We start from the raw sequence: 12486 nt of genomic DNA on the forward strand, positions 1-12486 counted from the left end.
AGCTTCTTGAAAGGGTCCAAAGACGGGTAACTCGCCTGGTGAGATCGGCAAAAGGGCATTCATATGAGGAAAGGCTTTGAATATGGGTTGCAGAGCTTGTAAACTAGGCACCTTAGAGGAGACTTGACTGAGTTGTTTAAGGCTCTGAGAGACAAAAACAAAATGAATAAGGATGAAACTTTCATGGTTATAAATGATTCTAGAACTAGGGCCATAATTTCAAGTTATGGGGGGGGGTTAGATTGGATTGCAGGAAGTTTTATTTTAGCCAGTAAGTTATAAATTAATGGAATAAGTTCCCTACATGGGTGGTAGAGGCTGACAATCTGGGGAAATTCAAAGGTCAGCTCGATAATTACTTAAGGCAGGAGGGAAATGCATAGGTTGTCCATTTCCTTTTCTCTTATTAATGATTTATTTTTTAAAATTTTCTTCTTATTATTATTTTATTTTATTATTAATTTTTTTTTTTGGCTGGTGCAGCATAAGCCATAGGCTTCCTTGCACCATGTGGCGATTGCTAATACTACTAATAATGTATACTAATACGGTATTTTATTTTATATTATTTTATTTGCTTTCATTTTATTCTATTTTATTTCATTTTATTCTACCTCATTTCTTTTAATTCTTGATTTTTATCCTATTAACTTCTCATATATACCATAGGTAAAAAAAGGTAAAGTGCAGCCATTATCAACCCACTGCAGGATGGAAGCCTCCTGAACAATTCATGCTGAGGAAAATGGACCATAATCTGCCACGCTGGTCCAGTGCGGGCTGGCAGATCGACCGTATTCAGCAGTCAGGGGCTTGAACCCCGGTCTACTCAAAGAGCGTGTGCTACTGCACTCCCGCTCCTGACCACTCGGCTATGGAGGCCTTCGATAGCAACAGCTATTGAATCTAATCTCCATCTTGGCAATTATTCTATAAGGTGTGAGTGGTATCCATATGCATCAACATACGCTAATGCATATTTTCAAATGATAATTGAAGAAGCTATCTCCAGATGCCATGGAAGGCATTTATAAGAACATTAGTTTTCAATTTTTCTTGGTAAGAGAGTTTGTATGCCATTAGTCACATTCAGCAATAAAGTACTTTTGCACAGAACAAATGAACAGAATATTCTTCCCCTGTTTTAGATCTTCCCCAACTTTTGGCAGTAGAAATGCCCACAATTAAGTCAGGTCAGGTCATCTTTCTGCTAAGATAATAAACTTCCAAAATGGAGTGGAAGGTATAACAAATATGCATTCAACATTCTTCAATATATCTAGAAGTAATATCACATAACATAGGCATAACAGAACATTTAAATATAAGGAAGAAAAGCATAATTACTGCTCTTCACAGGGAAGGATTTTCTAGTCAACATATATGCTGCAAAAGTTGGCTGTAACCAGTTTACTGTGTCAAGGTTACTTAAAAAGAAATATAAGACTAGAGACGTAAAAAAAAAAAAAAAGTAGAACCAGACTGAAAAGGAAAGTACTGCAGCACAGGACAGTTTCAAAGCATCTATGTGATCACTGCGCAAGTTCAGAGACCTAAAATTTATGTGGAAGAAACGTACTGGAGTAACTGCAAATGATAGAAGTGTCTGATAAGGATTTGTGATGAGCAGCTTGAAAGCATATCATCACTCAACCTTCTAAGCCTTTATTGACAAATTAAGTTTTTAATATTTATTGTTAAATGCAGTTATCCCACTGATGTTTTGTATATTTATCAATGATATTGATGAAGGAATATCAGGCTTAATGTTGAAGTTTGCAGATGATACAAAGGCTGGCAGGGTTGCTAATGACAGTAATGCCAGTGTGCTACTGCGACAGGATTTAGAAAAGTGTGGTACTACACTTAGGGTAGTAGAAAATGAAAAAGCCTGAGAGTAATTGTGCAGTCAGAAATGAAATTTTCTAAGCAGTGCAGACAAGCAGCCAAAGCAGGTCATGGGGTATTGTCAATAATATACAGAATTTTTTTTATAAGGGAAAAGGAGGTGATTGTCCCTTTGTATAAGGCAATAGTCAGGCCATGCCTTGAGTACTGCATACAGGTCTGGAGGCCTCATTTTAGGAAGAATGTAGAGCTGCTTGAGCAAGTACAGAAAAGGGCTACAAGATTAGTGAGGGGAAAGAAGGGGGTAGTCTTACGAAGAAAGGCTTAAGTTTGGCAAATTGCTGTTATATATGGTTTTTTAGGAGCATTAGCAACTAAGGCCATATTGCCCCGGGGATATGCGGTGGTCATTCCCTGACCTTTCTGGGGAATGACCACCATATTTGGTGGTCACGGGCTCGAACCCCGGTCTAATCAAGAAGCGTGTGCTATGTACTGCTGCTCCTAACACCTGGCTATGGAGGCAGCTTGGCAAATTGCAGCATCTAGGGTGATCTAATTGAAATGTATAAGGCCTTGAATGGGTTGAGCAGGCTCAATTCTGATGGGATTCTTCCTCAAGCTCAGGTTGAGAACCTGAGGGAGTATAAATTCAAATTGAGGAACGACAGTTATAGAATAGATTGTGTGGAAATTTGTCTTTAGCCAGTGGGTATTTGATTGCTAGAACAAACTTCCATCTGTCATTGTGGAAGTTGACAGCTTAAATAAATTCAAGGAGGAATTGGACAAACGTTCAGAGGGAATAGATGTGTGAAATATTTTTTTTTTGTTTAGCTGATGCTACATAAGCTTGCTTTCTTGCATCACATGGATCTACTACTACTATTGCACCATTGGTCACAATTCTCATATGATGCTTCAAGTTTGATCTTGCTAAATTTCCAATACTGTCATAGAAACAGCAATCAAATATGAGGTATGACATTGATGCTCTGTAGCCGAGTGGGCAGGAGCGGGAGTGCAGTAGCACACGCTCTTTGAGTAGACCGGGGTTCAAGCCCCTGACTGCTGAATACGGTCAATCTGCCAACCCGCACTGGACCAGCGTGGCAGATTATGGTCCATTTCCCTCAGCATGAAAAGTTGAGGAGGCTTCCATCCTGCAGTGGGTTGATAATGGCTGCACTTTACTTTTTTTTTTATCAACAGCAAAATTTATACCTTATGCTGTAAAAAACTGTGATGTGATCCTAAAGCTTATATTAGTGGAAAATATATTACAATTATTTTCAGCAATCTTCATTTCTTAGTATCACCTTTTTAAAAATATATACACCGTGGACAAAAATCACTGGATACCTACCTAGTAACAGTACGCCCACCTTTTGCCTGGAAAAGGGCAGTCACATGGCAAGGCATTGAGTCCACTAGTTCATGAAAGCATTCCATAGGTATTTCCATTCATGCTTGCTGCACTACTGTCCATAATTCCATCGCATTCCTGGGTGGAGGATACAAAGCTTGAACAGACCTTTCCACAGCATCTCAAAGATGCTCCATAGAGTTCATGTCCGGTGAAAACGGGGTGGCCATTCCATGGTGGTAAAATCTGTGGAATGTTCTTGGAACAATGTTTTAATCACCATGGCTCTGTGGGGAAGCACACTGCCCTGCTGGAAAAGTCCATTGCTCTGTGAGTGCACGATGACCATGAAGGGATGCAGATGTCTGCAAGGATGGACTTGTAACCTAGACTGTTCAGCGATGCGTCTAGATGTACCAGAGGTCCCAGCATGTGCCAGTTGAATATGCCCCAGACCATTACTGACCATCAACTTGCCTGAATAGTTTGTTGTTGACATGACGGGTGCATAGCTTCATGTGATTTCCGCCAGATTCACCCCCCCCCCCCGTCCACTCGGAACAACTGGAAACGGGACTCATCAGCACCTGCAATCATCCAAGGTCCAGTGCCGATATTCGTTCGCCCAGCTGAGCCATAGAGTCCTATGTCGTGGTGTTAGCAATGGGAATCTGGTAGGTCAGCGGCTCCTATAACCTACTGCAGCTAATGATCGCCTGATGGTCTTGGTGGAGACATTTCTGGCACCTCCGTCATTGAAGTCAATGGTGATTTGTGCACTGTCGCTCTCTGGTTGGCTGAAGCAATGCAAGAGAGACGCCGACAACACTTTCATCTGCTACAGCACTGTCCACGATAAGATGTTATTCCGCAAATGACATTCCGACACACTCTTGATACTGTTGAACGGGGATAGTGCAATTTCTGTACCATCTATGGTGATAGAGTGACTCATGCGTCAGGTACCCATCATCCCTCTTTCAAAGTTGGTTAACTCATGATGTTTATCTATACTGACATCGAATTACCATCTGCGTGAATGCAGTAAACCTATATACCTGCCAAGTGGCAGGTTCATCCACTAGCGAGAGGGGTGACAGGGCTGCGCTACCCAGGAACCAGATATCCCATGAATTCTGTCCTTTCAGTGTATATAAATGTGTTAGGTTTTATTATTCTCTTTTTTTATATTATGACTTTTTTTTTTATTATGAAACAAAAATCCTTTGTATTTCTAATAATTAAAATGCAATATACCTGATGCAAGAGCCAATGCCAATATTCCACCTGTGCTGGTACCAGCAATCCAATCAAAACATTTAATAATTGGAACTCCCATCATTTTTTCTAGTTCTGAAAGTATCTGGATTAGAACAAGCCCACGGATACCACCACCATCTAGACAAAGTACTCTACATGTGCGTGGATGTTTGTCTGTATTATCTAGTTTCAAAAAATTCCTCACTGATCCAACAGTCATTAGCTTCTTTCTATTTAGTGCTGATGATACTGCTGCTGATCCAATTAATTCATCATATACTAAAAAAAAAAAACAGCTATTGTTAGTTTAAAAAAAAAAAAAAACAACAACAAAAGAGCTTGAAGTTATACAAAAAAAATTACAAACAAACGAATGAAATGCATATGGTTAAGTAACAAAATTCCAAAAAAGTAATAAATTATTTAAATTAATCTGAAGAATTGATGCTAAAATTTTCATAACTGTAATTTACCTATCAGCATATTAAATGATCTTATCCACTCACCCAACAGTCAACTTTTTTTCATAATGATCCTTCAAAGCACAGTTAATGATAGCTATTCTCTAGGTTAGACCACAGTTTAATGTTGATCTCTTTTTATTGAGAGAAGGCATTAAAGCTACACTGAAGCTATTTAATTTAGGAGACTTTACAATTAACTTAGAGGGGAACAGGTATCCTGTGTGTTATCAGACACTCAGCCTAAAACACTGATGGATCCAATATCTCTCTATTACAGAAGATTTAGGAGAAGTCCGGTTGGCCTGCCTCCCTAAAATCCACTCACGCACACCTTCTCGATGGTAAGCCCTGTTACGTCACTTAGGTGGCAACGAACGTGCAGAGTGGTTCTCTTCAAGACGCCTGGTCAGCGTGAAGAGGAAAAGACCAAACCCTCCAGCAATGAGAGCACAACAATACAAATGGCCCTCAGTCCCCAGCAGCTTTCACTCTCCCTCTTACGGCAGTGAGAGGATCAGAGTGGAAGCAGAGGGTGCTAAGAATCTCTGGGTATGACCAGGCTGCCATGCACGGAAATTGAACTTGGCCTGTTATAACGTACAATCACTCATCGGTGAAGACAGGATATTAGAGCTGGAAAAGGAATTAGAAAATGTGAATTGGAATATCATCGGTTTTGCTGAAACAAGAAGAAGAAATGAATCACTTATAAGTTTATCAAGTGGAAATCTGCTGTACACCAATGGAAACAGTGAAAGGAGTGAAGGTGGAGTTGGGTTTCTGGTCCATAAAGATTTTAAAAACAACATTTTGGAATTCAAAAGTACATCACCAAGGGTGTCAAGACTAATACTCAAGATTTCTAAGAGGTACAAGCTAAAGATTGTAATGATTTATGCACCAACATCGAGCCACGATGATGAAGAGGTTGAAGACGTGTACACTGAAATTGAGAGTCTTCTAGATGAGCAGAAAACCCACTACACTATTATTATGGGTGACTTCAATGCTAAGGTTGGAAAAAGGCAAAACAGCGCAGAAAGAGGAACTATAGGAAATTTTGGAATTGGTGAAAGAAATAAAAGAGGTGAAAGACTTGTGGAATTTGCAGAATCTCAAGGAATGTCAGTAATGAACACTTTTTTCAAGAAAAAGGTGAACAGAAAGTGGACATGGAAGAGTCCAAATGGATTAACAACTAATGAAATCGACTTCATCCTCACTAACAGAAGATATATTGTGAATGATATTACCGTCCTGAATAAGGTAAATGTTGGAAGTGATCACAGAATGGTAAGATGTATACTTGATATAGATGTAGGAAAGGAAAGGAAAAAACTGAATCGAGTAAATAATACAAAGGTCTTTGAAATAACAGAGGAGGAGAAAAAGCAGTATGTACTGGAACTTAAGAACAAGTTTGAGCTTCTGCAGACTGCTCAGGACCAAGATATCGACGAGGAATATTACAACTTTCTGAAAGTGATAAAGCCCAAGAAACCTATAGGGAAACAGAAATCCAAAGAAGAAAAAATTAGTCAAGAAACACTTGTCATGATGAACCAAAGACGACAAACGAAGAGCAAGAAAAACACTGCCAGGGAGAAAATTGAGTATACTGAGTTATGCAAAGCCATTAGAAAGAGACTCAGAGAGGACATAAGAAGATTTAACACAAGAAAAGTAGAACAAGCATTAAGGGAAAACAAAGGACTTAAATCAGCAGCCATGAGCAGTAATACAGAAAGACAAATGATACTGAAACTGAAGAATAGCAATGGTGTACTTATAAACAGCAGAGAAGGCATAATTCAAATAGCAGAAGACTACTATAGAGAATTATACAAGGAGCGAGGGAATGATACCAGCAGTGGGGAAGATGGATTGCAAAGTAGCAACACATACGACATACCCGATATTCTTCCTGATGAGATAGAACATGCATTGAAGAAAATGAAGAATCGGAAAGCCCCGGGGGAAGATGAAGTTACTGTAGAGTTGTTAAAATTGGGAGGAAGAGACATAACACAAAAACTGGCAAGGCTCTTCACAAAGTGCATTAGAAAAGGTGTGATGCCTAAGCAGTGGAATAATGCAATCATAGTTTTGCTGCATAAGAAAGGAGATAAATCAGAAATTGGAAATTATAGACCAATTAGCTTGTTATCCCATATCTACAAGTTGTTCACAAGGGTCATTACTAACAGATTAGAAAGAATACTTGATGAGAATCAACCGAAAGAGCAAGCTGGCTTTAGGACAGGATTCTCAACTATGGATCACCTTCACGTAATATCACAGCTAATGGAGAAAGCAAATGAATATAAAACACCATTATGCCTGGCATTTGTGGATTATGAAAAGGCATTTGACTCCATACAGCATAAGGCAATGTTTCGGGCACTGGAAAGACAAGGCATAGATACTCCATATATTATGATTTTGAAGAAAATATGAGAGTGCTACATCCTTTATTAGACTAGACAAAGACAGTAGCAAATTTAAAATCGAGAAAGGAGTTCGACAAGGAGACACAATATCTCCGAAGCTGTTTACTGCTGCCCTTGAGGAAGCTTTCAGAAGATTAGACTGGTCGCAGAAAGGAGTCAATGTGAACGGAGAGTACCTAAACCATTTACGATTTGCAGATGACATTGTGGTCATAAGCCACGATCCCAAAGAATTAGAGGAAAATCTTAATCAGTTATGCACAGTTAGTAAGGATTTTGGACTAAAGATGAATATGGCTAAAACAAAAGTAATGATGAACAAGTATGCCACGGAAAGGGAAATAATGATTGAAGGAGCAGTAATTGAAAAGGTGGAGTTATATACTTATCTGGGACAAGTTATTAGCTGTAATAATGATAAATGGCTGGAAGTCAAGAGAAGAATAAATTTTGGATGGATAGCATTCAGGAAATATAGTCACATACTGAAGAGCAATATCCCAGTTTGTCTGAAATGTAAAATAATGAATCAATGTATACTCCCCACCATGACTTATGGAAGTGAAACTTGGGCACTCACCAAAAGAATGGAAGAGAAGCTAAGAACTACACAGCGAAGAATGGAACGAATTATATTGGGAATCAGACTGTTAGATAAGAAGAGAAACACATGGATTAGGCAGCAAACTCAAGTAAAGGACATTCTTATCAAAACTAAAGAACTAAAATGGTCTTGGGCAGGACACATAGCTCGAAGACATGATGACAGATGGACTAAGAAAATAACAGAATGGTACCCAAGAGGAGCTAGAAGAAAACCTGGAAGACAAAGGCGGAGATGGATAGATGAAATTCATGAGTTTTTGAGTAGTAAATGGATGGCCAGTGCTCAAAACAGAAGGAACTGGAAAGTTGCTGGAGAGGCCTTCATCCTGCAGTGGATTGAAAATGGCTGATGATGATGATGACAATTAACTCCTGGCTTTGTGACCATGAAGGTTTATATTGTAATGCATGATGGGTGTCAAAAAGTTCTGAGAACAAAAGTTGATATAGGTACATTTTTTTTTTTTTTTTCAGTGCATTCACCCCATAGTTCAATACACTTACTGTATTGAACAATGGGGTGAATGCATTGAAAAAAAAAAAAAAAAAAACAGTTTAATCTGCAAACAGTTGAACTTTCAAAAAAAAAAAAAAAAAATCCCCTTCAGGTTGGGCATCCAGCTTCCACAACTGCTTTCAGCTCTTCATCATCTTTAAAATGAGTTCCACGCAAGAGACTTGAGATTTCTGAACAAATAATAGTCACTTGGGGCAGGATTTCAGCTGTATGTGGTGGGGGTTAATTGTTGGGTATTGTTCAAATCCACATTCATGAATTTTAGTCTGTGCAACTGGGCTTTACAAATAGATGCATTATTGTGCAGAAGCAAAACCCAGTGAACCAAATTTCCTCATTTTTTTTTGTTCACAAATTGCAGCTTTTGACTTTGGCATAAGGCTGGCATAATATTCCTATTATTGGGGTTTTCAATGAAAAGTAATCAATTAACAATTCTGTGTCCCAGAAAATTGAGACCCATACAGAAAGTGTACAAAAACTGTTTGTGGGAACATATAGTGTAATTTTTACATTTGCAGCTTGTAAATCACATGAAATAAAAATTAGGAGACATAACTTTCTGCTTAATCTTCATATAATGTATATAAAAAAATAGGTTTTAAAGCTGAGAAGTATGTTGCAGGTTTATTGATTGATTATGAGATATAAAAAATGACAAGTGGCAGAGACTAATAATTTCATTTTAACAAATCGATATTGAAAAATAAAAGTAATTACATTTATTATAACAAATATATATTTGTTTTGGAATTAAGGAACAAAATATATATTATGATATCATTTTCACATGTTAAATTCATTCATAATTAATTTTTTTTTTCAATATAATTCATATTAATATAAAATTGGCTTAATCACATGGATTCAAATGATATCGTAAATACAACAAACATAATAAAATCAGAACTTTGTCATGTGCTTCAGTGTTATGTAGTTCAAAAGTCTCCCTCCCTAAACCCCATGACAACCACAATTTAGTCACCCAATTGGAGCTGCTAGATCAATAAGAAAATTAAAAATCTTCAGCCAAATATTTCCTTCCATTTCATAAAAGTCAGTCCTTAAAACTACTATAAATAATCAACTAACCTTTATTTATTTCAGTTTTATTTTTTTTGTTTTTACTGCCATACTTCTGCATGAACTACTTTTCTGCAGATCTAAGGTTACACTGAATACACTTACAGCATGTTTAATGAATGATACTGAGCTGAAACTCAGAAAGTACTTTAAAGAAATACTTACACTTAGGCACATTTGATAAGGGATTCTTCTCAGGAGTAGTCCCATCAAATGTTCCGCCTAAGGAACATCCTTCAGTACAAGAACTGCCTTTATTACACCTGGTGGCACCAATCGAATGCAATGCAAACAGAATTTCTTTATATGCACCTTTCTTTTCTGTAGTAGCAGCAATATGTCGTGGGGTTTCTCCTCTACTGTTAACAGCATTAACATTGGCTCCAAAGGATAAGCATGTGTGAACAAGTATTATATCTCCAGACTGAAAATAAGTAACTTATTTTAATAATTTTATTTTCTTTTCTTATTTTAAATAACTAATCCATTAAAAAAGAGAGCTATTAATAATAGTCTAAACTAAATTTTGCAATTGCTAAACTGATTGCATTAACTGCAAATAACATGAACTAGTTAGTAATCAGAATTAGCCATATAGTGCAAGGAAACAACAGGTTTTTGCTACACTCAAAAAAAAAAAAAAAAAAGTAGATAAGAAAATACAAATTATGCACTTCCATCCTTACATAGGTCCAGTTAGCCTCTGAATTTATTCAAACTGTCAGCCTCAACTACCTCTGAAGGCAACTTGTCCCAGAAATCAACTCCTCATTGGCTAGTAGAGAACTTTACAATCTAGTCTAAACCTCTTCCCCTGTAATTTGAATTTATGACCCCTAATTCTTAAATTATTTATAACAGTAAAAATTCCACCTTCATTTTACTAACCCATCTCAGAGCTTAATAAACCTCAATCCTTTATAGTGCCTGGCTGCCAAGCTCTGTAGCCCACATAATTGGAGTCTTTCCTTGTACAGTTGCCCCTTTACCGATCTCACCATGCAAGTTCACCATCTTTGGACCCTTTCAAGAAGCTCAGCATCTTTTTTCATATGAGATCCCCATACTTGGAAACAGTATTCCAAATGCAGTCTTACAATTACCTTATACAGTGGGATAATGACATCCCTATCTTTACAAGATAATGTTAGATAAATCATCGATAGGACAATATTGGCTTTCCCAGCCACCTGCTAACACTGCTCAGAAAACTTCATATCTTTCTGTATCGTGACTCCCAGATCTCTTTCTTCCTCTACTGTTTTTAATTCAACCCCACCATGTGTAATTTACTTTCAGGTTGCTATACCCCCAAGTGTAAGACCTTGCATTTTGCTGCATTAAAACATGGCTGCCACTTTTCTGACCATCCTGGAAGCTTGTTCAGATAATGCTGAAGGAACACTGCTTGGCACTGATAACCAATTTCTCAATCTTTATGTTGGCTGCAAATATTGACATTACATGCTTTATTCCTTTGTCAGTGTCATTTATAAAAATCAGAAACAAAAGTGGCCAAAGAACTAATCCTTGGCAGACTACTTCTGATGTTACACCAATCTAAAGAATATCACAACCCTCTGCCTTCTGACCTGCAGCCACCCAGCAATCAATCTTAGAATATTTCCAGTAATCCCAACATGTTCCAGCTTATAGAGTAACCTATCATGAGGGACTTAGTTAAATGCTTTGCCAAAATCCATAAAAACTATGTCGAAATTGTTTCCAGCTCACAAATAACTGTCATTTGTGAGCTGGAAACTTAACTAACCTAATAAACTAACCTAGCTTATTAGGTTAGTTAAACATGATTTTCCCCTTAACAAAACCATGTTATGTGTCTTCAGAATGCTATTTCTTTCTAAATGTCCCTGGATTGCACTCCTAATCATTTCTTTGAAGATTTTCCCCTACCATTGAAGTCAGATTTACCAGTCTGTATTTATTAACTTCACTCTTAAAACCACCTTTATGTATTGGCAATATGTTGGCATTTCTCCAATGGAATCACTCACAAGTCCAAAGATGCCCTCATAATTAACCTCAATGGTTGGTTCAATACCACTGAACCAGCTCTGGCTGCCTCCCTCAAAATTATTGGGTATATGCCATTAAGTCTAGGTTTTAGACTCAAAAGTTTTTCTAATAAACAGCCATCTGTAATTTCAAAATCACTAATTTCATATGATTTGCCTCATAGCCTTTGCCTTTCCACGCCATAAAGGGTCTTTTCTCAGTAAACACAGATGTGTAATATCTATTCAATTCATCAGCAACATCAGCTGGGCTATCTAAGATTTTTCTCACAACCAGTACACAAAGTTCCAATCTGATTCGTTTTCTTCTTCTTTGTATTCACACACATGAAAAATTCCATCCCCCATTCTTTGCTCTCTTAGCTAGTGCTTTCTCAAACACCGCCTTGGCTTCCTTAACCTTATATGTGGTACTGTTACAGATCAACTTGTATCTGTTGCAGGCTTCAGTACTTTTCATCGCTCTATAAACAGTGGTTTTCAACCAGGGTGCCACGTAATTTGGGTTTATTTATTTAAACTGATTTTTTTTTTTTTATTTATATATTTATTTCATTATAAAAAGGTTTACAGTATCCATTGTATGCTCTCTTTTTAATTTTGTGGTGATCTATAATTGATGTTTATTTAGTATCTCTATATAAAGAATAAAATTATTATATAAGTATATATAATTAGTATATATAGTTATATTATAATAACTATTGTATAATATTTTTTTAATATTATATATATATATATATATAATTAGTTACAATCCTACACAGTGGAGCGCAGACTCATCAAAGAGGAGTCTCAAAGGTGTATTGCTCCACAATGGAAATAAATATGGCTCAATTCCAGTAGCTCACTCTGT

The 12486-nt window shown here is 37.2% G+C and overlaps 1 protein-coding gene across 2 annotated transcripts in view; it reads right to left on the minus strand.

Annotated features, from left to right (window-relative positions):
- Positions 1–12486, minus strand: part of iPLA2-VIA (calcium-independent phospholipase A2 VIA) — a 173291-nt gene that overhangs the window by 81482 nt on the left and 79323 nt on the right. For both annotated transcript variants that reach the window (XM_090386690.1, XM_090386689.1), the window contains exons 8-9: positions 9760–10018; positions 4472–4753 (exon numbers count right to left, since the gene is read on the minus strand). In XM_090386690.1, coding sequence (XP_090242816.1) covers positions 4472–4753; positions 9760–10018 — 541 coding nt within the window. The remainder of the gene's footprint in view (positions 1–4471; positions 4754–9759; positions 10019–12486) is intronic.

The sequence above is a fragment of the Mastigoproctus giganteus genome, chromosome 12, assembly GCF_048544385.1.
Source record: "Mastigoproctus giganteus isolate SK-2022 chromosome 12, ASM4854438v1, whole genome shotgun sequence".
In the NCBI taxonomy this organism is placed as follows: domain Eukaryota; kingdom Metazoa; phylum Arthropoda; class Arachnida; order Uropygi; family Thelyphonidae; genus Mastigoproctus; species Mastigoproctus giganteus.